We start from the raw sequence: 27421 nt of genomic DNA, 5'->3' as shown, positions 1-27421 counted from the left end.
GAGAAATGGCTTCTGTTAAGCCTTTCCTTTTCCATGTTTTCTCCCTGGCTCCAGTAGTACTCTCACAGAAATTCACTATTCGTACAGGAGGAATCCTATATGAATAACACAGTACAGAGGTGAGTAAGCACAATTTACACAAATCACTACAGAAATTAAAAATGCAATCAAAAGCTACATAACTTACTGTTTTCAAAACCAACAATTCGCATAACTGTTGATTTTTACCACGACAAAAATAAAATAGTAATAAAATAATGAAAAACAACTTAGAAATAGTAGTAAGCCCACCTACACTGCTGAAGTTTCACCAGAAGCATCTGAATTACATCTCTCCTGCTATCAAGTGCTATAGCTGACAACAGTTAATGAGACTTGGATCCCATACTGTTCAAACTCCTTTCTTCCCTTCATGCATGCCAAGTTTCTAGAAACAATATCCATCCTCATTCTCCATCTGCCACCTGCTAAATTAGAACACAGGTGCATAAAGAAGGCATAGATTTTCCAAAAGAAAAGCTCTAGAAGCATATATCTATACATTTCAATCTTACGTAAAGGGACCTGAAATTAAACATCTAAGTCCTTTTCTTTTATGTTTAAGAAATTAATGGAGTTAAAACCTCTCCAGTTGTTCATTAATTCCCTTTCCCACAATTTCCAACTATTGTTCATGTTAGAATTTTACCCTTAGTGCTTTCTGGTTTCTGCTGTCATGCAAGCAATTTGTGAAGTTATGAATACCAGATTAGAGCAACCAAATAACACAAAGCAGGCAAGCAGTAATGATCATGAATGAGAAAAACAGGTACATAGCAAAGCAGTAACCATCCCACTGGATGGTGACACAAGCAAATGCAACAACAGCCAACTTTTGTGAGTATTCATTAGAGAATGGCAAAGCACAAATGAAGGACTTGGAAGTGGTACTTACAGAAAAAACTTTATTTAGAGCAAGATATAACTGTTAATTAGCTTCCTGCTTTAAAGCAGGTTTTGAAGTAAATGAGCGTGTTAAGAGTGAAACTGCAGATGTCAGGCTTGGAAGGTACTATGTTGAACATGAAATAAGCAGAAGACTAGGAAACCAAAACCACATGGAAGTCAATCAGTGCCAAACACTGAGTAGCTAACAATGGCAAGTAATCTGAATATTGTGAAATTGAGAAGCTGGAAACATAAATCAGAAGAAGAAAAACACACACTGGTGAAATAGTATCAGTAAACAGATTAAAAGATTATATGAAAAGAATGGTATGAATTACAGCTGTACTTGAAAAATTAGTATCTGCTGGCAAAATATTTTGGTACTAATGAAAACCAGAACAACTGTTGATATTATGGTATATGGATCTCCATACTGAAATATGTACAAACCTGATTTAAAAAATAGCAGAGATGGACTAGCTGAGAACAGTAAGATTCAAAAATGCAAAACATTAAAACACCAAGATAATACAAAAATCTTGTTTCATTCTTGCTGAATGACAAACTTGAAAGACAGCAAAAGCAGCAAATTTCAAGCTCATTCTCAGCCTATGCACAGCTTGTACTGGTATTTTTCTTTTGTTTTCCTTTCTATTGTCCTGCACTACCTTTGCTAAAAGACAGTTGTTTCCCCCTCCCACTTTCTTCAGGGACTCCAAAGGAGATTCTTTTCCCATCTTTCATTTCACCACACCTCACCTACAGATGATCCAATTCACAAAAAAAAAAAAAAAAAAACCAAAACACCAGCAAACTTCTCGACAAACACTGACAACTCCAAAGTTTAACTCATGCATTAATATTTTTCTAACTAAACTAGGATATCAATAGATCTGACACCTCAATATGGGCATTTAAGTTCAACATTGACCAAACAATGTTTCAATGTTTCCTAAACCCTTTTCTCCATTTCTACAAAAAGAAATTTTCTTCCATCATGCTCTTAACTGGAGTGTTATTTTTCATTCAGACAGATGTGAGCCAACTAGAGATGTGCCTGAACATATTACCAGCATACAATTTGCAAGACTCCTCCTCTTCTCTCTGTGCACAGAACTGATGCTTCTGTCCAGTTTGTCCTTGTCACTCTGTTCTGACTATTGCTCCACTGTCATCCTTGGTATGTTCCATCTCTATTCACCAATTTCCTTTTAAAATATAACACTAAAGATCACTTTAGTAGAATGTTCCAAAGACAAACCATTTTTTTGTTTATTAAATTATCTCCCCACCCCTTGACAATAAAGTGCTTGCCTTCACCTTTAAAGGCATTTTTTAATGTATTTGTCTTCATGTTAAACTGAAATATTGACCTTCATTTCATATACCATGCTTAGAGATTTTTCAAAATTCCTTGGTAATCTCACTCAAAATGCGTTATGCATAGAAAAACCATAGTTTTATTCAAAATTCCTGTTGAAGTTGTGTTGAGAACAATGATTTGACAAATAGTTTGCTATGATGCATATCTTACAATTCGGACCAGTATTGTGCCATTATTTCTTTGCTGTCTTGTTCATGCGATACCTATCTTTTTAGAACTGCCACGAGAGACATCACCTATCTAAATACTACTGTAATACAAATAAAACATAATGGAAAAATATTAAATATACACATAGAAATGGTTCTAAATCAGTGACCACAACAAAGTTGAATTACATATATTTACACACATGCGTACATACAATGATCGAGTTATACCAAAATGAAATCATTACATACAGCAACATTTGTCTTTTTCCTTTAGACACACCACTACTACATACAATGAAATTCACATAAAATGAGAAAGGCATTTGTAGGTGTGCTTTAATTACTACTCTAGCTCTATCTTCAGCAGCACTATTGCAGCATTTTCCAGTACATGACACCTTGTAACAAAGCATCCCTCAACCATAGCTGGAACACCAGTTAGTGTCTATGTGCAGGGCAAGTGTCTCCAGGCCAGGAACAGGAAAGCCAGAGACTGGGAAATAATGGATGGGAGGATGCCACCAAGTATGCGCTTCACAAGAGTACAGAATCAAAACTCATTCTTCTCTCTCAAAAATACACACATTTAATGTTGGTCTTTTAATTCTAAGAGAAAAACAATTCCAAAAATACAAACTGAACATCAGAGTTAAGTCAACCACCATAATAAAATGAAAACAACATTCACAATAGTTAGGTCTATGGACAGCTGAAGTTTGACAAGTATTTTGTCCCCACACCTCCCCCACTTAAGTCCCCAAGTACATTCCAATAGTTATCATTAAATGAATCTTTATGAAAAATACTGCTGGTGTTCAGTTAGAATTAAAGGACTTGGATAAAGTGAAACAATAAAGACAAATACAGATGGTGTGAGTAAGGTTACAAAGGCTTTACATTTTGCATTATCTCAAGATATAAACATTCAAAAATTAACATGAAGTTGCTGTGTTATCAAAATATTGCAGCTATAGGCAAGGCAACATTAAATTAATAGCCGAGGGTGTGAGAAAAAACCCACACATTTTAGTGAAGGTAAACAGAAGTGGGAGTTTTTAATTAGCATTTTTATAAAGCTAATATAACCCAGCCAGCCATAAGCCAAACACAGGATAAAAAGCTTTCTCTGCTTCCTTTGGCTATAAGGTGACCAAAAAAAAATTTCAGGAAAAAAAAGTCACCTTTTCAAGATGTTCAAGATGAGCAGAAAAAGTCAAATAACCACGTAATTGAATAAATAAGTACTCACTCAAGTAGTACACTTCAAACCACTCTGTCATTTGCTAATGTTACATGATTTTATTTTGGTGGCAAACTGTAAGCATGTAAGAAAACTAACCTTATACAGTACAGTGAATAACCACCAAAGTAAAAATATTCTTCTGTTTACTCTTTGGCTAAAACCCCCTCAAAAGTAGCAGACAAAGAAAAAACATCTAATACTGTCAAAGAGACTTTTTGATTTTTTTTTTAACAAATAATCTTACCAATTTAAAACTTGGTACATTTTATAAACACAAAAGAGGTAATGTTGTAATAAAATCAGTAACGTTACTTCAAATGGCAACATTTGTTGACCCTGTGCAATAACACACTTAATTCATACTACATTTATCATAATGACTGTTCTACAGGTACGTAGAAATCCTGCACGACTCCTGTCAACTTACTTTATAACTGGGACATGAAATTTACAATCAGAGTGCCACAAGAGCTTTCAAATTGTTCTTTCCAGTAGAATTAATTTTAAAATCTTCAGATCCTGCATTATTTTTTAGCGGTTAATTCGAATGGAAAACGGAATGTAGAGCACATGAACATCAATGACTGCACCCACTGCCAGAACACGCTGCACTGCTTGGACACTTTTCCTTAGTACATAAAAAGCAACAGCACCCAATAAGCCTGAGAAGAAATGCTGCTGTGTAAATACTGGCAACTATTCCTGAAAAAAGAATTATGGGATGTATTCTCAGAAGCTGACCGATCCCATAATTTGTATTGCATAGGTCACAATCACACATCTATATACACGCCCAGGTCTGTGTGTGCATATACAGCTCTGTATATACGCACACACCGCACACGCACACACACACAGAATATATTAAGAAGACAATGAAGTCTGGTCACAGAGCAATTTACAGGCTCAATATATTTTTTTTCGGTTTTTTTTTTTTTACACTTTGTTTGAAAGAAAACTTCAGTATTTTACAGTCTTCAGTAGGCATTATATACACTGCACTTATGAAATCTAGAAAGTATTGAAATAGAAATACATTTCTGCAAACATTTGGGTAAGAAAACAAACCAAGATTTTTCAAATATTTGTGCTATCTACATAATATTTTCTCTAAATCACAATAACTGTATCCATGGAATGTTCTCTAGAAAATGTCATCTTTTTTTAAACACCATGCACATTTTTAAGCAATTGTAACCCAAAATATCCCAACCTAAAACAATCTAACAATGTTCAGATTAAAAAATTTAAGTCTCAGATCAGATTTTAAAAAGATAAGTCTTTATCACAAGAGCTGTAATGATAACAATTACATGTTAAGGCTAAACTGGTTTTGTTTTGTTTTTTCTTTTTAGAAACACATTTAAAGACCATTTCTCTCATGGCTCTGCATTATGAACTGTACTTACAGATGACAGTGCAGTGAACATAATGTTCAGTCCTACAGTCAGGATGCAGTTGCTCCTTCCCACTCCACAAGATACTGCACCTTTCCATCAAGTGTCACCCGACGAGCCAACACACGGTATTTTTCCCCACAAGCTATTCTACCTGCTGCACCAAAATAACTAGTGATGGAGTTCTTCAGATGATTGAGCTGTAACTCCTGATCTGCTAAGTTGTTAAGTATCTCTGTATTGAGTTCATCATACTGGTAATCTTCCTTGCTCTCATCATCTTTTACAATTTCTGAATTTTGAGTCTGGAGTGCTTTTCGCGGAAAGCGGCCTCTCCTCCTCAAATGTGGTATTGCAGCAGGCCAAGTTCTTCCTGTACGAGTCCTTTTTCTCGAGTCAGATAAACTATTGAAAATAAAACCCCACAGCATTAACTCCAAGGGAATTCAACATGTATGCTGTATCATCAGTTATTTCCATGCCACTCATGTAATAATTTTTGTTGTTTTTCACTCAAAAAATACTTATCGCCTCCAGATATGTAACTGTAAGTATGACACAGTTGGCAACAATTTTAGAACTCTAAATTAAACATGAGCTTTTTGAAAACTGACTATATCAATAATGCACACAAAAAATGACTTATGAAAGCACTCAATAGCATGAACCAGAAAGGGGAGACAAAAGACTAAAATACACATACGTCAATAGAAGAGAAATTTCTATTTGCTGAACTTGAGAGAGGGAAAAGTTTTTGCTTGCAGGAAGGCTGACTGTAGTTAATAATTTATTCATAAACTCTGTGCCAGATTTTTTTCATGCTCTATTGACTGTAGAAAATCACAGCATACTTAGTATTTTATAACATGAACACACAAACCTACGAAAAGAAAAGCTGCTAAAATTAATTCAGAGTACATCAGTTTTTTGTGACCGCTAGTAGAAAACTAAGCTCAGCAAATGTTTACACAGTTTAATTCTTTTCAGTAAATGTCACTTAGCCACATATTTTACATCAAAAACAATGGTTAGCAAGCACCAAAAAATCCTCACTCTGAGTTGTAAACAGAACTATTCAAGACAAATTTTCACTCATCTTATTTCTTTGTATTTCCCCATGCTATTTATAGCTCTACTCACAGAAAATGTTATTAAAATTAATACACTGCAAATCTTGATCTTTATAGCAGATAGAGTAACTGAGTAGTTACCTATAATGTCTGGAAATGTTAGATGAGGTAGTTTCTTTCATACTGGCAGCACCTGTGGATTCCACATCTGAGGTATTGGATGAATGTGCAGTTCCATCAGATTTCCTGTTTTGCAAGATAACATGTTTGCCATGTAAAAAAATAATCTTACACTAAAAACTGAGCTGACATTTCAGAAGCAAACAGACAAATTACATGATGTTACAATGTTTGATGGGAGGGATTTTTTTTTTATTTACCCAACAGTGCAGGGTAATTCCAAGGCTGGGTTCTCTATCACTGGAACTGGTTCATTATCCTAAGGGGGGGGAAAAAAAAGGTACTTCAACTTAAATTTTTTTATCGATTTTATTTGAGAGCAAGGGGGGGAAATATAAATTCATATTAACTTGTTATGTTTTTCTTCAACATTTATGATGCAGTTAGAAGGAAGGGAGGAAGGGGGAAGAAACATCCTTACCAGAGGAGATGACTCTGGAGTTTTGTGAATCATTTTTCTTGTATAGGGACCAGGTGGACGACCTACTGATTTTTTTTTCCCCTTTCTTTCTATACCATTACTTAATTCCCTAGAAGAAAATTTGTATTTTATTCTGTATTACTGATGATAGTTTTCATTGAATACACGTTTTCCTTTGGCAATGAATATACAATTAGATGTTTATTTCTAAAACATTGTATTAAATGAGGTGATTCTGGCAAATCAAAATTTGCAGGTACAAAGCTACATGGTTTTGTCTTTATAGTAACATAACAGATTCAATGTATTTCTAGGGACATTACTGATTCCCAAATGTTGAAGAGGAATGAACAAGTGTTAAATATCATTTATTTATATGACCACTCTTGGTGAGGAATGAACAAGTGTTAAATATCATTTATCTATTTTCTTGGTGAAAAAGATGGCACACTTACCAATACAAGTTACTATTTCACAACATACTTCCTATTGAGAATTCCAGTTAGATTATTGCTTAAGAGATCCAGTAAGGCAAAGGTTTTGTTTCCCAAATGACAGCAAAGTTGGGATCTTTTCTATTGTTCTTACTCCCAAATTTCATGTTGACTTTTTAGAAGAATCCTAATAGAAAGTTAACTACATTTGTTCTAAGACCTTGTCCTCACAAATAATCTACCTTTACAATTAATTTTTTTAAAAACATTCTATAAAGGAAAGGACTTCTCCGTTGGCACCAAAAAATACCCAAAGTAGCCCCAATTAAGGACAACACAGCTAGAATGACTGGGTTGTTTTACCTCACATCAGGAATTGGTTTAGATGACTTTCTGCCTTTAATTTTGAATTCATGTGAAGTTCCTTCTGGTTCTTTATCAGCCTTTAAAGCAGCATTCGGCGGCACAGGAGGAACTCGAATTCTCAAGCCAAACAAATGCTTCTTTTTCTTTATTTCTTTTCCAGACATAAACCTAGATGATGTTAAATTAACAGTTAAAATTCTGATCCCAAGGAAGGCAACTTTTAAAATAGCAGGGTACATGCAAAACAAAATGATGCAAAGAGAATATTTTTTGAAATACTACTTTATTCCCCTCTTTACCCCATCACAATCCTCCTTCTCAAAAACAGAATGTGAAGTGGAAGGAGGATGGAAGTTAAAACAATTCTCTCTTGGTCTGGGTCACAATCTAAATAGGTATGTAACGTTATAATTTGAAATAGAAACATTATTTAAAACTTAAAATGCCATCTACAGCCAGAGTGATTATCACTGAAGACTGTAACCTAAGTGAGATTAAATAGGCAAACAACACTTAAAACAAAAAGTACCAGTAAAACTTACATAGTCTTGTAATCATTTAATGCCTCCAGGACATGCTCATATCTTTCAGATTTTGGTGTGTCTGCCAGCTGTAAAGTATTAAGAAATCATTTAACCTCTCAAACTCTTTAGTAATAGAAAGATTCCAGTTCCTCTTAGTCATTGTAATGATAGATTTGAATGTGAAGTACATTAACAAAATATTAGCTGTGCATATTAACCATAATTCCATATATTCTGTGATTTACAACCAGAGAATTAATGCCAGGATCAAGCCCAGGACATAGAATGAGTTTCACTTTTAAGAAGTACAAGAAAAATATCTCAAAATCATTTAGTACAATGAGGGAAGATAACACAGATTGCCCTCCCAAGCAATCCTAACAAGACTCTCAAGACCCCAACAGCCTCCCAAGACTCCTAACAAAAAATCTTCTATATGTACTCCTAAATTAATTGAGATTGCAAACAGAGGATAACTATATAGACAAAAGAAGCTAATTATTTATTATAATTATGGCAAAATCCTGCCATAGGACCCAATTCATATTTTTTTAATACTACTCAACTTGATACAAAAAAGAAAGGAAAACACCCAGAAAAATTATTAGAATTTACAAAACCCCAAACCAGTAGATCTATTTTCATTAACCTTTAGCTAAGACCCAGTCTAACCACCCTCCTTTCACCAAAGCCTGAACTAGTCCCTATCAAGCTCTCAAAACATGAAATCATCTCTCTGAAAAATTACATAAATAATTAGAGAAAAGCGTAACAAGTACAGTGGTGACTATCACACGGACACAACATTTAAGTACCAGAATGTAAAATTAGATAGATCAACAGAAATGTAAACAATCTACTTTTCAATTCCAGCAGAAATTATTTCCAGTTGCCATGCCCAAATTTGTAAATTTATCTCTAATAATAGAGCTGACAGCAGTTTATAAGCTTCACTATTAATATGAATACTAAAGACAAGACTGTACAAAGAAACCCAACAAAAAACTCAGGATCAGAAAATTTCTAAAGAATACAATTCTCACCAAACAAGACAGAGAGAAAAGCGCAAAGAATTAAATGTGCTAATAGCTAAAAATAAGCTAATAAATATACTCATAAACCCCAACTTTTAACAACTGACAGTTTACCTGACTGCCAAAACTAATGGAGGTGTTCAAGAGGTTTTAGCCAAAGAAAGTAACAACTTGCTTTCCATCTTCACCATATGCATTCCGAATCCATTGCTATATAGAGGTCTTGCAAGACTAAACTACAGAAAATTGCCACATTTATTGCTTTCTAAATAACAACATGTTAAAAATTACTTGCTTAGGAGTTCTCCACTATTTACTACTATCTTACCTACAGCTAAAACCCTTTTCCTCTTACTCAAACATAAATAGGTACAGAAGGAAACTAAAATGTCATTTTTAACAGTGGCAATTTAAGGAGATCACCAAATGTTGCCCCTAAAGTCATTATATTGTACATGTCAATTATTTCTGTGCCTAATTTCTGTTTCCCTCATTTCCCTAATTAACTGAAATTAATCATATTTTTCAAACCAACTTTTGCCAACTTCATGAACAACATTTAAAATCTGTTCAGAATAAGGTATTTAAATTTCCTCAATACAGCTTGTATTAATTTATTCAAAATCTAGCCCTTTAAAAATGTAGCATTCAGACTTCAAATTAATAGTTCATTTGAAGGTGTAGAAATATTAAAGAATTGAAAACACAAATTAAAGAAGTGAGTTTACTTATTTTGGATCTGCCCTTTCCTTCCTCCCCCTTAGTTACATGTTTTTCACAGACTGAACACGGATGGACTGGAAGCAGAAAGGGGAAGAGCACAGAGAGGAATGAAGCCTTTCAACTTCTTCAAAATGTGCTCCAAGTCAATGACAGCTTCACCCTTCTCATCCACTGCTCTGACCAGCCAGTCAACATGACATGTTGATTATAAGGAACATTATGTTAAATGAACAAACAATTTTCTTCTACATTTCCTTCAATACTAAGAAAAACAAAATGCAAAATTAAATACAGCTTACATACTTATTAAGCTATACAGCTAGTTAAGCTAGTACGATAGCTAGAAAATTCATTCTGTTGAAAAAATGGTGTAAGAATTACATTTTGTGTAGCCTGTTTTTTAATTCAAAGCTCAAGACTTGGTATGACAGACTTATTAATTTTATATAACTTAGGTAAAAGATGCCACACGTATCAAAGTAAACCAGACGTGTCTTTGTGACTAATTTTTAGTAATGCTTTAGTGTTTGCTTAACTTTCTATCAAACTACTGACACTGATAGTTTAAAATACATATGTTTAGACTGCTTTCCATTATTTATGAAAAGCAGTTACATATTTAAACCAAGAACATACAGTTTGTTCTCAAATTATGAGTGCTAATAAAAATGGACTACAGTTATATGAATTCACTGAAGTATAAAAGTAGAATGTACTAATAGAAAATTTCAACCTATTATAAGCCATGTATTTAAAAACCCTTCAAAATCCTAAACAATTTTCATGCACAAAAGGAGTATGTACTCTATTAGCACTATGTCACTTTGAACTTAAGTCATAAATTTTCACATCTAACCTCATATGCAGAAACAAAGATCAACACCGGTCATCTTAAATATGAAGTCAATCTACTTGAGTAAATGGATTTCCTTTAATGCCAAGATAAATGCTCAGTAATCAAACAGCTGGGAAAATAACTAGTATAGTAATGAACTAAAATAAGAATGTCTTGACAAGTAGCTGAATCTGACCGCAAAAGGATCAAAAACAGACTGCATGCAAACTGACCACCCCCACTGTAAGAATTAGGAAAGAAGAAATCTTTGAGTAAAATATTTAATACATAAACAATGTGTTAGAGACAATGACTGTGGTCTTCACATGCAATATTCTCTGCCCTCAATTCTACATTTAGATTTTCGGGTCAGAACACATGAAAATATCAAAGTAATAAAAGAATTATGAAACTAGAACAGAATATAGATATGCAACTGAAAAAACAGCTAAGTAACGGGAAGTCGCCATGCAAGCAATTAGTGGCACAGATAACTTGAAGAAATTTTACAGTTTAGAAAAATATGCACCACTTAAAAAGCATTCTATTTCTGCAAGGAAATAAAAAGTTATTACTCAGGATTACCAGATTTTAAGGTGCTGAAGGATTTAACATCCAGAGTAAAACAGTTCACAGCTTGTCAGCTTTCAGGACATATGTATGCACTGGGATTTAGAAACAAGAAAGGGTATTCTACTTACTTACCTCACCAGGATGCAATCTATCCCAGTTTTCATTAATGTAGGCCATAAGTTCAAGCTCCGAATCAAAATATTTCTTTTTATGAATAACACTTAGGTTGTAAAGGCATAGATGTGCTATATCTACCCTAGAATATTTGAATAAAAAAACCAGAGAAAACAAGTATTTTTCTTCCAATTGCTTTCCTTTGAAACAATTTAGTAGAAAAGATATTAGCATTATACAGGTGGAGGAACACAAAGCCCAACTTAAAACACTCAATCCAGATAACACTGTGAAGCCTCCTGCAATTTCTCTTCGAGTGATTTCTTCTGTTTTGCATCTCACTTTCATTTCTGCCTCATCTTATTGTCACGATATTTTTCTTAACTCCAAAACTGGTCTGGACCATGGGATACGTAAGCAAGTCTGAATCCGTACTTGAATGTATCGGTTCTGAATTCATGCAAGTATTCTGGTGAATTAACAAGGTAATTTCCACCATGTATTTGTTAGCACTAGGTATATATCCACTAAATTGGATATAATTTCTATTACAGACTAGTTCCATTAAGTCTATTCAAGGAAACTGTTATAAAATGTATCAGGATGTGTGCTCTGGTACTCACTATGTTTGGCTTAGATAATACAGCAGGATCCTAAACCTGCAAAAAACACTTAACTTAGATATCTCAGTCTTCACATACACAAGTGAGTAGTTGCTTGTTACTCCACTGAATGATCCCAGGATTGAATCCCAAGAGCATGCAATCACAATATTATCTCTACCCTTAAAGACAATCTTTGAAAGAAATTTATCCCTGATCATACAGCACGAATGACTTGGGAAACAGCTCAAGCTAACAAGATTATTTCCTTTTTACCAACAAGAATCAGAACACCAAAAGGAAAAGCAGAGCATATATTCAACCCACCCTTTTTTAAAATTCATACTTACCATCTCAAGGGTAAACGTTTGAGGTATTCTGGTCCAGAACTGCAAACTGAGCAAATGAACGTATAAAACCTAAAAACACACACATATATATATGTACACGTGGCTGGGTGGTGGGTGTCCATACACACAGGGTTTTAACACCCTGATCATGAAAAAAATGAAAGTTAAGCAAACTAGAAACACAGCCATATAGTGAGTCTCTTTATTCTTTATCTTACTTTAGCAACTTCTATAACCTGTGCTGATACCTACTGGGCCAGATACAAGGTACTTCTTTGATTTCATCCTGCACCACTGTTTCATTCTGCCTGAGAAAGTCCCTCAACCTGTGACTGTATCAGTTAAGATGCTCCGTAATGCCCCCAGCACTATCTCTCAAATGCAAAAACCTGTGCACCAGTGTAAATATGCATTTTAAGGACCCATACATTCCTGGGTCCTAACTCAGTTCCTTCATACAAACATTCCAGAAAAATTCCCACATAAAATTATAATAAATAATGAATGAAATGCTCTTTGATTCTCTTCTCCAGTTTTCCTCTTTCATCTGTTGCAAGTGCTCCAAGTTCCTCTTAAAATAAAAGCACAGACCAGCACTCTTTTGTTTGTTTTTGTCCTAACTCCTTCTAACACATGAACAGAAGATGTAGAGTTGCACCTATTTTATAAAGCATTTCCACACAAAGTAAGAGCTGCAATCCAACTATTGTTGGTCACCTCTCCCACCCACCACTGCATCCTGTTCAAATGAGATGAAGAACTGCATTTTCCTGGCACCCAAACACAGGCTATCTTGTATATCAACTTCTACTCAAAACCCTTTTGGAAAAATACTGTTGTGTTATGGATGCCCTAATAAAAGCTCATATGTGAGACTTCCCTCACATTTTAAATAAATACAACCAACAAAATATAGCTTAATTTTCTTACCTGTCACCAAAAAGCATTGGCTTTTGGAGGCACTGCACACAAGCCTCATGAAACCACTGTTTACATTTGCAGCACTGCAACATCTTTAGATACCAGCTTCAACAACAGAAAGAGACACAAGATGTGTTTAAAAAGTTACTGAAAATTGTTTCTTCATTATATTTAAATTAAATAGGAAGGGATCTTTTGACCCAAAATGATCTGCACAGTTTATAAAACAGTCATCTCCATGGATATTTCAGTAACATTTAGTTCCATAATGAATTACGAGGAAAGACAGAGAGGAATAATAAAAGATAGCCTAGTAAAATAATTAATTAAATTATTAAATTAAGGAAAAAAAAACCTATTTACTGACATCCACCTTTTAATTTTAACTCAGGAACTGCATATAAGCTCCTTCTGACAGATTTAGCTTTCTTGTTACTTTCTAAAGCACAACACAACTGCATTAAGTCACAAATATTTGTTCTGGGGATCCAACTACTTGAATCCTCAAAAGAAACCTCATAGTTTACACCTTTTCCTTTTTCAGCTTCTCCCTTGAGAAAAGGACCCACGCAAAACTGACAGCCATGTTTGTTCCAGTCTCAAACCAGAGCTCTGTCCTGCATGTATGCCCTCAAAAACTTTGCTTTTTTGTGGGACTCTTTACTTGCCTTGACCTCAAATCTCCAATGCTATTTTATTCTTTCACTCATTCATGCACACCAGAGTACTCATCTCTGCCTGCTTAAGAAGTCCTCTTCTTGCCTTTCTTGTAAAAAAGAACCAGCAGAGGACTCTGTAATGCCATAAGAGGAAAAAAAAAATTTTCCCCTACTAGTCACTGAAAACCAGGATATGACATTATGGTAGAATCAGACAGCTGTCTATTTCAACAAAATTTAATAAACTAATCTCCAGGTACATTTGTTTTTGTGACTTACGACAGAGCTGAGTTAACGTCAGAAAAATTCTGCCTAGAACTACAAGATCATCAAGAAACAACTCCATCAAAACTCAATACATCAACAGCAGCAACACAAAAAGTATTTCTTGCTCATTACAGAATGTACTGTGATGATCACATGACAAAATTAAAACAAACCAAAATATTTTATGGGAGAAGAAAAGAGATTAATATACTTCCCACTGTGAGACACTTAAAAATGTATGGAGAATTCAAAATCCCGCTTGGCAACCGATTTCTGGTATGCACACACAACAGAAACAAAAACTAACAAGCTCACAAGGAAGCCTAGAAGAAAAGTGTCTAAGTTTGTAGCTGCAGTAAAGTTCTTACATATTATCCATTTACTTACTCTCCAGGTCCTCCACAATAGCAGTAACACTGCTGGACATTGGTTTTATGACCTGCATCCCACTCAAGGTCTGTTGCATTATACGGTAACGTTTGTTTCATGACTTGCAGTGCTTTGGCATTTGGTCCTTTCTTAAGCGCACCACCTCTCTGGGCCAAAACAGACACATTAGTTCACAAAAACCAGTCATGTATTTCTGAAACTTTCAAAGCTTTTCATTTGATTGTAGAAAAGGTTTCATAACTTTCAAGTCAAGTATTTTCAGGTGTATTTATGTTCTAATACTAGCATGTTTGCTTAAAAGTATAACATTGTCAGTTTCTAAAAATAGCATTACATCTCAACATACAAAATTTGAGTTCAGATCAAAGATAAAGAGATCACTGAAAAAAATGCCATACCTTTTTATTGTTTCAATTGCAAAAACAAAGATGCATGCAATATGAAATGTATTGACTTTTTTTTTCTAGAAACACACCTTTGTTGTTGTTGCAAACACACACTGTCGACAGAGCCATTTATCATCTGAATCAATCACGCTGGAATCGATATTTGGTGTGTGACACAGCTGATGGTAACCTGGATGAAAAATGATCAGCCAAACTGTCATTGAAATGACAAAAGCTTACACAGAATTAACTATGTTGCCAAAGCACATAACTTAATGCAACTCTAAGGCATTATCCATCATTAAGTGCCAAAAACCCGAACAAAAAGATTGGTAACACATTCAAAATGGTCTTTTAAATTTTCTTAGTAATAAAAAATAATCTTGACTTACAGAACAGGTGTTAGTCACTTTAACATGGATTATCATCTTTCACTGAGCTGTTAATAGCCACTAAGGGCTACAAAATTTAAGATCAGTTGAGCAGTCAGTCATAGCCGGGCAAATATCCTCCTTTGTGAAACAAATCAAAACATCTTTTAAAATGCAGTAAATAGAAAAAAAATCTAGTTACCTTGCCCACATTTATCACATATAACCATTTCATTTGGTGCTTCTGAATACTCTTCCTGACATATTGTACAGACCATTTCCCCACTCTCAGTGGCTCCTAGACAAAGATGAAATTGTGATTTTTTTCAGATTATATCTGCAGTTGAAACAGTTACCACATGTATAGCCTTCTGCATAATTTCACTTACAGATGCATGCATTGTAGAAACACATTGTGACAGTGACCAACTTCTTAATAAGAACATATTCAGACATTTTGTACAGACTGTGTTATAAATATATCACTTATGATAAGCTATCAGATATTTATAGGCTTTATATTGCCTACCAACTATGCAGTCCATGGTTCCCCAACATCAACAACAAAAATCCAGTAACTGTGTAAAGAATGCAAATGTAGGCTAAAAATACATACTATCTGAGTTGGAAGGGACTCATAAGGGTCATCAACTTGAAGTTCTCATACTCATTTATTAAATTTTGACAGTTAGGATAAATGAATCAGAGATTATAAACTAGTACTACACAGAAGCAGAACAACATTTTTTACAAGCTTAAAGAAATAAAGCAGTTGATTTTTTGCTATTACAAATACAAAGCTTTTCCTTTAAGTAGACAGTGTTTAGCTTAAACATCAAGAATCAACAAGAGCCAGAGCAGATTTCCATCGTGTTTGTACAATGAGAAAATTGTAACTGATTTTCAGAATAAATTATCATCCCTGCTTCATTAGCATTAGGTTATAAAAACATTAACTGCTATTGAAATGTCTGAAAACCAATAAGGTATTATACAATTGGTGTCTCACTTGATAACTACACATTTCTTTATATCACATGAATACTCCAAAACCTGTAATGGTTTCTTGTGTGCAACAGTTTTGGCGCTCCTTTTAAGTGTCAAAACTCTTTTCAAACAGAAGATTCACCAAGCTTTCATTTCTTTCCATATTTCAACATTTCAACTGAAAACAGTACAAAGAATATAAACCTGGTGTAAATTAGGGCCTGGAATTTTCTGTTAAGGCAGAGAACATAATCCACCTCCACCCAAACAAACTCAAAAGTGATTATTTTTAGAAGTCTTCTCCACCTCACAAATGTGAAAACAAACAAACAAACAACAGCCCAAAAAAAACAGTAACTTCAATGACAGTTGTTTGAAAATATTTTTTTCTTATTTAATTTTTGTTCCTGGATCACATTAAATTATATTACTCTTTAGAATAAAAGAATATAATGATCTTTTTTAACAGCCAACAGTAATCTAAACAAATAGGATACCAAACAATTAATACTTCATGGTGTTCTTGCCTGTTTGTATGTCCTTCCAGAGAACCCAGGATTTGGAACTGTCTTCAAATATAACGAAGCAGTTCTGTTTCAGTTTGTTTATCTGAAAGACAAAAATACAGTAGAAGCCATGAGTAAAAGCACTAAACAGAAGGATGCATTTAATACTACATAAGTGAGACAATAATACTGCAATTTCCAACAGTACGCGACACTTTAAGACTCCAGTGAAGTTAAAAAATGTGATTACCTTTTTGATAGTTCCAAGATAAAACAAGCCATCTGACCATCTAGCTAGGACATCCTGACCTTCCTCAAATTTACAAAGTGGCTTTTTGGCTTTCTGTCCATCATGCACCGACAGCTTGGCCAGAGATGCTGAGCTCTTATGGCTGCGACGTGAAGGAGAGCGCTTATGGACCAGTGAATTTCCCACCGCCGCGGAGTCTCTGAGGGAAGGCAAGCAAGAGGAGAGGAAACCGCAACTGGGTTAAAGGAGCCGTGCGCTGGAAACACCAACACGACCAACTGCAGCTAACAAAACACCTGCTTGTCTTTTCTGACTTTACACACCTTTAGTGGCGGTGCCTCTGCTACTGTGCAAGTGGACAAAATCTGAAAGGAACAAATTTATAAAAGAGAAGTGTTCTAGGAAATCAACTAATGTAAATGAGGATGGGGATGCACAAACTTCCCAGCTCGGAGACTCTTCATAAAATCACCAGAAGCATTGAAAAACACATCAAAAACACTCAATACAGGATTACTTACGCAAAACTTAAATCACTGCCAGTTTTCTAGAATTCCACGGAAACTAAAAAGATCCCAAGCCAATTCTAAGTGCACTACCTTGGCTGGGAGAATACAGCTTGAGCATTATGCTGGCAAGGTAAACACTGAGGTTCCTCCAACACAGAATCATGCAATGCCACCAAGCACAGCTGTACAGCTTTCCACCACAGGAAGAATTTCTACATGTTGAATTTCTTACGTAAAATAAATTTTCCTCTCTTTTAGAGTAAGGGTGGAAAATAACAAGGAAGGAAAAACAACAGATCTTGCAGCCTTTCTTCATACATGAAACCCAAAATTGTAAGTTATTTCTATCAATAAGCATTTTTCCTCATATATTCCACAACATATAGTCTATCTATATATAAGCGTGGATATGCTTTTATGCCAGACTAGCTGTCAAACACTACACATCAATTAAAGCAGTAAAACAGAGAAAATTATAAAACAGTACCACAGAGTGCACAAGGCAGAATTTCATAAGTAATACTCAGAATTTGAGACTCTTTAATAAAGTTACCATTTGTATACCCAAATGTATTCTCTAGAAACTACATGTATGTGTAACTAGGATGCAAACACAGGGATCAAGGAATTAAATAGGATACAGTCAACTGAAGAGCAGTTTCACCTCACTCAAGATATCTTAGGTACATTATTAGCACCAGAAACATTTGAATTAATCTCAAAGCATCAACAAAAGCAGTAAACTAATTAGTGTCCCATATAGTTTGAGAATTGCTATACAGATATTTGAGAAGTTGATCTACAGCTTCACAGAGAAAGGAATCTTCTCTCTAAAGAATCTACTATACAAAATATGACAATAAAACTAGAAAAGTAATGGCTTACAATATCACATTAAACAGTTTAAACCAAGAAGGTTAGGCACAAGAAAATCATCTGCTTTAAGCATATTTATAATCAATGTGACATTTAATAACAACATGACAGAAAGAGCAGCTATAATGTGCCTCTGGCATCCTCATGCACAAATGGGACACCAATTTAAGTCCTGCTTGATCCCAAACACAAAAATATTTAGATGGGTGACCAGGGAAGACCAGAGGAATAAAAAAATCCTTTGGCTTGTTTCACAGCTGACACCTTATCACTTCACCTGACATCCTTCATCACTGCATCAGAAAATTAAACTGTCATTTTCCATCTTCTCTCTTCATGGTGCAAGTAACAATGTTCAGACCCACCACCCAGCCAGATTTCCCAGATAAAGAATCTTACCAGTTCTGCTGCTTTTTACACAAAAACTGATTCAAGTTACTGCTACTTTTGCTCAGCTCTACTCAAACCTCTGATAAATGAGACAGGACACACACAGCATTCAAAACAGGTTTACTATAACAGAGTAAAAGCCTGGCTGCCCAGGACACTTCTTGCTTTCTCAGCAGTAACTTCTAGTTTACAACTGGTTTGACAGAACTACCCTCAAAGAGGTTCAAAGATTTTCTTTCAAAATTTTTTCTGGGGTTTAAGACCCTAGAAAAAGCTAGGTTAGCCTAGCTAGGCTAGCCTAGAAACAGGTAGCTATTCCTGCTACAAGGCAGGAATGTTTACTATTCTTTTCCAGTACTTGAAGAAATGTGTGAAAAATCTTGTACCAAATACACAAAAAGACAAATTCATTTATCATAAACAGTACAGATTGTCACTTTAAACACAACTGTGAGCTTTATTTTTTTAAAAAGTCTTCAAAAGCATTCTTTTAAGTACAAAGGTTTGTCTCACAACACCACTGAGGTACAACAACAACAAAAAAAAAAGAGTGCATCATTTTCTGGCACAAAACACTTAAGTGAATGTATACATTCACTTATACAACAATGTAAATACACAATAGCAGCTTCAGACCCTGAAGAACCTTGATACCCAGCAAAGACGTGAGCCAATAAACCAGACACTTCTCCATTGTCCACACTGCTCTCTTTGTGAGTGATGGCAGTGCTGAAGTGACAACTAAACAGCTCATGAAGCAGCTCCTGCTGTGGCAGTTCATGGTTTATCTCAGACAGTGAAAATAGGGTTAGTATTACAATAGCCTGACAGTAACTTAACAGTTGCTTGCCACATGGATAGGAAGTTTCTCTCCAGGGAAACACTCCCTCAATGTTTTTGACTGTGATTAAGTAGGAAGTCAACTGTTTTAACAAGTTGACTTTAATGAACAGGACATAAGTTACTTAAAGTAGGTGTCTCCAAAGTATCTTCCAGAACCACTGCACAAGAAATGCAATGCAGACCAGTATAAAAGCCACATGCACAAAATGTTGGTAACTTGCCCATCTGTCTTGTCACGGCTCTAACTGTTGTAGTGGAACGCCAAAAAGTCACACCTACCATTAAAATAAAACTTTTCTTGGAAGTTCAAATGCAAACTGAATTTTAAAATTGACAAGCAAGAAGGTTAAAGTTCCACATTTTCCAGCAACTTGCTTTCCAGTCTTCCTTAAAGTTAGCTTCATAGCACCTTCCTAACATATAACAGTTACCAACAAAATTAGTAACCTTGAAATAACAAATCTTAAACACTTCTCTCCAAGAACTTAATTGCACAATATCCATCAGATTCAGTGTTTTTCAAAAAATCTTACACAATATAAAGATTTACATTATCTCATTAAACTTTCACAACCAAGCTACACTGTATGTCATACAGGATGTATGGCTTTACATCTATGACTCAATGTTAAGTATGTTGTGCTGCATTCTTAGTCTAGCACTTAAAATGCAAAAACAAAAAAAAAGTACTTATATAACCACACAATCAAGAACAACCAACAAAAAGTTAGTGGTGGCAGGGAGTAAAATGTGTCTGCACACTGACATATGTCTGAAAACAGAAATGCACTTCCACCTTTTCTTGAGAAGTTGATGTCATGAAGTACTGAAAATGCTCACTGACTTTCACCTTGGAGTCTAGACCATAGCCACAGATACTCTCCAGCAAGACAGGCAGATGGATACCTTCTATTCATCTACTTAAATTTGTTTATAATACGTTGCAGAAGCAGGAGATTAATTGTCATTGTCAACAGGAATGGCAAACTTCCTCCCCAAGTCAACTACCTAAATCAGTCTGATTTATGAACCATAAGCAGTTACTATGCCTAACACTGTATCTATTAAAATGACATTTGTTAGTTTTGACTCACTTGTAACTCTAACTTCTATCAGCAGTTAGAAAATCTTGGTGTTCATTTGGTACCTCTACAGCTATCCTACGTGGAAAAGCTGGGGAAAAAGATGCGAAGAGCCTGGAGGATTAAAAAGACTGTGCATTCTTGTTTCCAAGTGTCTTGTTCTTAAAATCATTCATACTCCTGTACTCCTTCAGTCTCAACAACTGCTATGAAAAAACTTCTGTTAAGAAAAACTCCCTTGACCAGTGGTTGGGGTTTTTTTTCCCAGCCATCTCAGTTCACTGATCTGTTTAACAGAACAATTTGTAAGCACAACTGAATAAATGCAAACAAGCAGCTTGGGACACAAACTCCCTCAGCTGGAACTGCCAGACTGCATGACTCTGAACTAGTCAGGTTCACCAACAATCCATACAATTTCAGGAAACTTTTCGAAAAGAGCTGCCTGATTCATAAATGCTGCAACAGTAACAGATGATAGCTACCCTATGAGCACAGATAGTTTTTGGAAGCATTCAAGATACTAAGCTTTAACAACAAATTGCCCAAAGAACATTAAGAGAAAATTTTAAACCACTGAGAAAAATCAAAGTGTGAATATAGCTCATTTATTCCTAGTAAATACAAATCACAGTGAAGGGATGATTACTTTAAAGACTTATCAGAAGAGAATTCAGATAGAAATCACACACAGAGCATTCTACTAAGACAGCCCACAGAGGCTTAGGATCTATCTCAAAACTGGAACTGTGGTATCCCACAGGAAAGGAAAATATAATAAAAGACCTTATGACAACTACAGATAATCACTTCAGATTCTGGAAGTATGATGTTACTGCTGATTAATTGCAATTTTTTTGGTCTCAAGTTGCAAACTAGCCCTTTATTACAGAAAAATGAACTATGAAGAAGTTGTAAGATGCTGTAAAATACCAGCAGTCTTCTCTCCTTAAAACAGGAGAGTTAACATTCACATGGAATGAGGAGAGTGGAGGTGTAGCAAGGGCTCAGAACACACAAAACTCGTGGCAGTTTCACACATGGCTTATCCAATACAGCAGCTTGCTCCCTTCCCAGAAGCTCTGGAATAACAAGCTGGCTTCTCCATTAATTTCCTATTCAGTTTTCTTTCCCTTAATATATGAATATATGAATTCACTGACCGATATTTAAAATAAACTGAAGTACCTCACAGAGAGACCTGGTGACTAAACAAGCCAGGCACACAAGCATTCACAGCTAGAAGACAGAAAAAAAGGGAAATTAACCTTGTCTGAGAGTAATAATCGTAGCTTGTTTACCCAGCTCCACATAACCAAGCTCAAGCCATGTTTCCAATTGCCTGTGACCTGGAACTGGTACCTACGTTAACAGCTGGAGAAATGTTAGATCCTGACCACATTTCTTCCTTTCCACTTCCCCATTATTTATGGGATGTCATATCAACCACTATCTGTTCACTGTGGCAAACATCCTTTCTTCCCCCAAATAAAAAGATTCTGCTGGGCCAAGAAAACAGTCAAAATTAACAGGATGACAAGTCAGACTTAGGTTAGCTTCCTCCACCCCAACCCAGGTCCAAACCTCAGATCAGGATGATTCAACGGATCACAAAAAAAGAAAAAAAATCACTTTGCTTTTCATAATACCAATGTTATTGCAACAGTCACTTGTCAATTACATGTAAACAGGCTATTACATTAGTACATTGCCATTAACTTTTATTAAGCAAAGAATCAAGTACAAATCCAGATTATAGTCTATCCTCTACACTACTTCATAGACTGAAATGAATATTGCTTTTCCAATGTGCTGTATCATAACACAGCTACAAAACACACTTGAAGCTCCTTATCTTTACACTACTCTGCATGCTGGTACAACCAAAAGCCAACTGTACCAAAGAAAGGCAAGGGGACTCTAATCTAGGCATCCCTCAGTTTAGAAAAGCAGAGAGTAATGACTGGGAGATGAGAAATATGTTATCAAAATTACTTTGTTTTAAGTGTTGTTTAGGAAAATACAATAATTCAGGGTAGAAAGGTTCTCAGGAATTCTCTAGTCCTGCTCAGCATAGCATCAGCCATGAGGCCAAACCAGGTGGCCACACAAGCACCCTGTGCCCCTGTTCCACTCCTGAGCTGCCCCTAGGGAGAGGGGATGTTCCCTACCCCATCAGAATCTCTCTTACTCCAATGCAGGCATGCAGCCTCTTATCCTCCTGCCATGTACTGCTGTGAAGAGACTAACAGCAGCACACTAATTTTCTCCTAGGAGCTGGAAGGCTGCAGTTATGTCTCCCTGAAGCTGAATGAACCCGGTTCCCTAAGCCTCCTCTCACAGAGGAAGTGCTGCAGTCCCTGACTGTCCTGGTGGCCCTACACCAAACTCTTCTAGTTTGATGTCTCTTGCAGTAGCAGCACCCAAATATAGCATTCTACTGAGATGCTGTCTGATGAATTTTGTGTAGAAGGAAACAATCATTTCCCCTCTGTCTCCTACTTCTGTTATTAACCCAGGATACCACTTGCCTTAGCACACAGGACATAGTGCTGGCTGCTATTCCGCTTTCTGTCCGTCAGAGCCCCAGACAATCTTGCAAAATTGACTCCCAGCCAATCTTAGCCTGGGATTCCTTCTTCAGATGCAGGACTTTGCTTTCTTATCTGTTGAATTTCATGAAGTTCATGTTCAATCTCTTCCTTCAGCCTTGCTGAAACTGAGGCTGGACGAGGTTCTCCCCATGTTCAAAAGCCCTGCCGTGTTTAACACAGAAGGTGGTCAGGCTGTTCAGGCCATGATTTATATCTTTGGGGACTGTTACCAGCCATCACCTTTCCGTGCATCCAGAAACATCCTCCAGGAAGACTTCATGACTTCCCTAATGACCAAGTGAAGCTAACCAGCCTGCGGTTCCCTGGGCTGAACACTTAGCCCTTTCCCAAGATGGGTGCAATACGTGCAATTCTCTAATCACTGTGGATTAGCCCTGTTCTTCACAACCTGTAATAGTGAGGAAGAGCCCCACAAGAACATCACATAGTTTCCTTGGTGCTCTTAAAAGCAGCCTGGTCCCATGGGCCTACATGAGTCAAGTTCACATGTTTATTCAAACTGGCAGCAAGCCAATTTATAGGCCACTCCAGCAAAGCTTAACAAACCCACCATGGATAGAGGTTAAAATATAATTTAAGGCAGAACAAATTTGACCTACCAATGATTTCAGGGTAACCATTCTGTGTAAGCCACTCCTTGTCAGTAAGAAGAGAAATTGTAACTTGCTTATTCTCAGCTTTAGCCAGTCAACCCTATAGTAAGCATGATGATCAAATGTGACTTTACATAATACACTAGTATCCCAACAGGATGGTTGGCTTTGGTGAGGGTTTTAATTCTTTCAAAGGGCCTTATATTTTGGCTAGGATTTTCTGAGTTCTTCTGTCTAGGAAGAACTCTCTAGTTATCACAGAATATCTTATTTGTGAGGAATTTTTAAAATAGATCTATGCTTTCAAAAGTATATACATCACATTAAGTGACAAAAGTAATAAATTTTGCTTCTAAGAAATAAAAAACTCGTAATAAAAACTAAGTGAGGCCCCGCAGCTTATTAATCTGATCAGCAGTTATGTCTATGAATCTGTTGCATATCAGAAAGAAGTCCAGGCAGAGGACCGAGGGGAAGTGACTGCTTGTGACACAAAACTTATCAGACAGCAACTAGATAGAATACTGTGCTTTTGCTCTCTGACCCTGTGAAATACGACTGTCCTTAATAACATTGATGCATACTGTTAAAAAGAGGTGCTCCCCAGCATAAGTGTACTCCCATGTTCATAATACTACAATCATTTGTGATTTTATTTTTGCTCACATTCTCCCTCAAGAAATCTTAAATAACTAGAAGTGTTTTAAATCTCTTTGATATAAATAGCGAAAGAATTAGAGTTTAAAAGATCTTTACAGAATAACATATTTAGTACACAGGGAAGAAAGACAGGGCAGTCGTGTACTGCAAGAGCCATTTGTCTGGGGTTGATCATGTGTTTGCACACGAAGGTACAGGGAAAAAACAATGGTACTGGGTCACAAGACACCTTTTCCAAGCATAATTCCCCTTAATTGTAGCCTCAGCACCTCTGTGAATACAGCAACTGCCTTTTGGGTTTCTACACTATCCAAATCCAGTACACAGTAGAGCAACAGACCTAAGGGAGCGTGAGCATGCACTCCAGCAATGAAAGAAATAACAGACAACATGCCACCTTGCTCTGGGAGAAGTGGGGAAGAAAAAGGATTTCAGAGCTGACCAAAATCCCATAATGATAAGTTTTCTTTTTTAAGGTTAGTCTGCAAGAACAGCAACCTCTGTAAGCATTCCACAGAATTTTAAAAAATAAATAGATCTAAAAGATAAGTAGTGATATCCTTGAAGATATTTAGTTAATGAAGTATGTCCAGACTCATCAGTAACGCTGTCATCATCAGCTCTCCTTCTCTCAAACAAAGTTAAGCATCTTGATTTCACTCCTCCATGGACATTATCTCTCCAGCCATACCTGTGGTTTTATAATTCTTCTCCTGTTGTGTTTTGCTCAAAGACACACTTCCCCTCCATTTCCGGCAAGGAAGGCCTGTGAAGAAGGTGAAACCAACTGTGCAGCAAGGCCAGCGGCCGCTCACGCAAACACGCGCCCAATTCACAAGCTAACCAGAGACTCACACTGCCTTCTGGTCACATCTCCAAGCTCCCTTCTCCACAACTCACATGAGGAGCACAAAATGTGCTTCAGTGCCTCTGCATTAATTCACATCCATCTCCAGGGAATACTGAAGTCCACAGTCTACTAGGAAATTAACTGGAACTTATCTGTTACAGCTGCTCTTCTCATAAATTTTACCTGATCTCCTGGTGCAGGGAAGGACAAACATAACTTCATACTAACTACCAATACCTGTCTCTTTCACCTATTAAAAATATATATATACCATGCTGATCAGCCATATTAAGTATGAGAAGCATCTCCATCTGATTTTAAATTCTTTCCAGAACAGAAAAGGCAAGTTGTTGGGAAGCCACACACCTTTATGTGACAAAACAAGGGTTAACTGTGGAAACCATTACTACATTATACTCTCAGCACAGATCCACGTTTCACAGCTTGTAGCTCCTTGCAGAGGATCTTCTCATTTTCACTACATTATGCATTTTCTTTCATATGCTCAATCTTTTCCCTTATTCTCCTTTAAATGAAAAGCTAAGAATTCATTAACCTGTGTTCTAATAATACAGAAATGAAACATTTTTGCCTCTCTTAGTCCCAAATACTTTCAAATTAAATGCAATTTGAGCTCTCAAAAAAAGGGACAAACATTACCAGGTTAACTTTCACCAACCTGATTACAGATCAAAAGAAAAAGAAACAAGAGGGAAACTTTTTTGTTACTATCCCACACTTTTTGGCAGTTTGAGTGTATATCATCGATCACATTCCCTTACACTAAGGCAGGAGAAAACCATGTCATTATCCATTACTACGCTTGACCTTTTAGAGTTATGATAAGCTGGGGCTATCACAAATTCCAGAAAAAACCATAATGCTACACTGCTTTCCTGGCAGAGCCTTGCAGTTAATTATGCAGGCCCTCTACTTCTAATAACACCCTGATCCTTTATGGCTGAACGACAACCCCTCATATTTCAACACTAATATCAGCGTCCAGAGCATCCAGCACTGAACCATATTGTTCCCTTTCACTGAAAGAGGTACCAGCCCATTCTTTCCACAAAATTCAATACCAAAAAAAGGAAAATGCGTTACTACATATCCTTTCAACCAGCAACAGTTACCACATTTAAGTGGAGTAAAAACCTGCTGTGCACATTCAAATCGTCAAGCCTGACAGAAATTAAGAGGTGAGGCACTTCAAACAAACCAACAAAAAAAAAAAAAGAAAAAAAAAAGAAAACAAAGCCACACACACACAAAAAAATCCCAAATAAACAAACAAAAAAAAACCCCAAACACAAAGTTACCAACGAAAACCACTACCTCTTTGTGCTGCTCTCTTCGCACTCGAGCAAACGCAGCCTACTCGGACAATATCCTTAAAGGAGAAGATGAAAATGCAGCTGGCGCGAGGCTGAAGGCACCTCACCGCTGCAGCCCCCGGCCCCGCCGAGCGGCCCGTGCCTTCCTCCCTTTGTTTTGGTCACCGAGGAGCACCACTGACCCCTCACACTCGCCTGCCAGCGGCCGCTCGGAGGGAGCTCCCTCCCCCTCCCTCCAAGGCCTCGGGCTCCCCGCGCCGGAGCGGGCCCCTGGCCGCGCTCCCCGCCGCGCCGCTGGGATGCGGCACCGGCGGCCCGGGCTGCGGGGATCGCGCCCCCCCCACCCCTCACCTCATTCGGTCTCTCCAGTGGTGCCAACCGCCTCATACAGGGAAATCGGCGAGCTCGGGAGCCTCCCCCGGCGGCACGGCGCGGTGCGGCCGGGCGCTCGGTGCGCAGCGGGCCCCCGGGCGCGGACCCGAAGCGGAAGGCGGCGAGGGACGCTCAGACCCGCCTCACGGGCAGCCCGGCCCCAGCGCAGCCCCTCGCCATTTTTGTTTCCCGCGGAGGAGGCGCTGGTGCATTCTGGGAGCACAAAGGGCC

General features: G+C 36.9%; 1 protein-coding gene across 5 annotated transcripts; it reads right to left on the bottom strand.

Annotated features, from left to right (window-relative positions):
- Positions 1–2367: 2367 nt before the first annotated feature.
- MTF2 (metal response element binding transcription factor 2) lies at positions 2368–27421 on the bottom strand. Of its 5 annotated transcripts, XM_041421547.1 has the most exons (17): positions 27170–27421; positions 26820–26874; positions 25326–25400; positions 17067–17265; positions 16838–16919; positions 15526–15621; positions 15042–15142; positions 14564–14712; positions 13260–13355; positions 12330–12398; positions 11396–11519; positions 8117–8184; positions 7572–7742; positions 6775–6883; positions 6554–6612; positions 6315–6419; positions 2368–5508 (listed from the first exon to the last, which is right to left on the bottom strand). In XM_041421547.1, exons 6-17 carry the CDS (start codon positions 15599–15601, stop codon positions 5154–5156), a joined length of 1482 nt encoding a protein of 493 aa, XP_041277481.1. In that variant the 5' UTR covers positions 15602–15621; positions 16838–16919; positions 17067–17265; positions 25326–25400; positions 26820–26874; positions 27170–27421; the 3' UTR covers positions 2368–5153. The 5 variants fall into 5 exon arrangements, with proteins under 5 accessions (XP_041277481.1, XP_041277482.1, XP_041277483.1 ...); XM_041421548.1 differs by lacking the exon at positions 25326–25400; XM_041421549.1 differs by lacking the exon at positions 26820–26874.

This window comes from Onychostruthus taczanowskii, unplaced genomic scaffold (genome assembly GCF_017590055.1).
Source record: "Onychostruthus taczanowskii isolate IOZ18803 unplaced genomic scaffold, ASM1759005v1 scaffold7, whole genome shotgun sequence".
NCBI classification, from domain to species: Eukaryota; Metazoa; Chordata; class Aves; order Passeriformes; family Passeridae; genus Onychostruthus; species Onychostruthus taczanowskii.
Note: the sequence above shows the minus strand (reverse complement) of the source record. Positions and strands in the feature narration are given on the sequence as shown.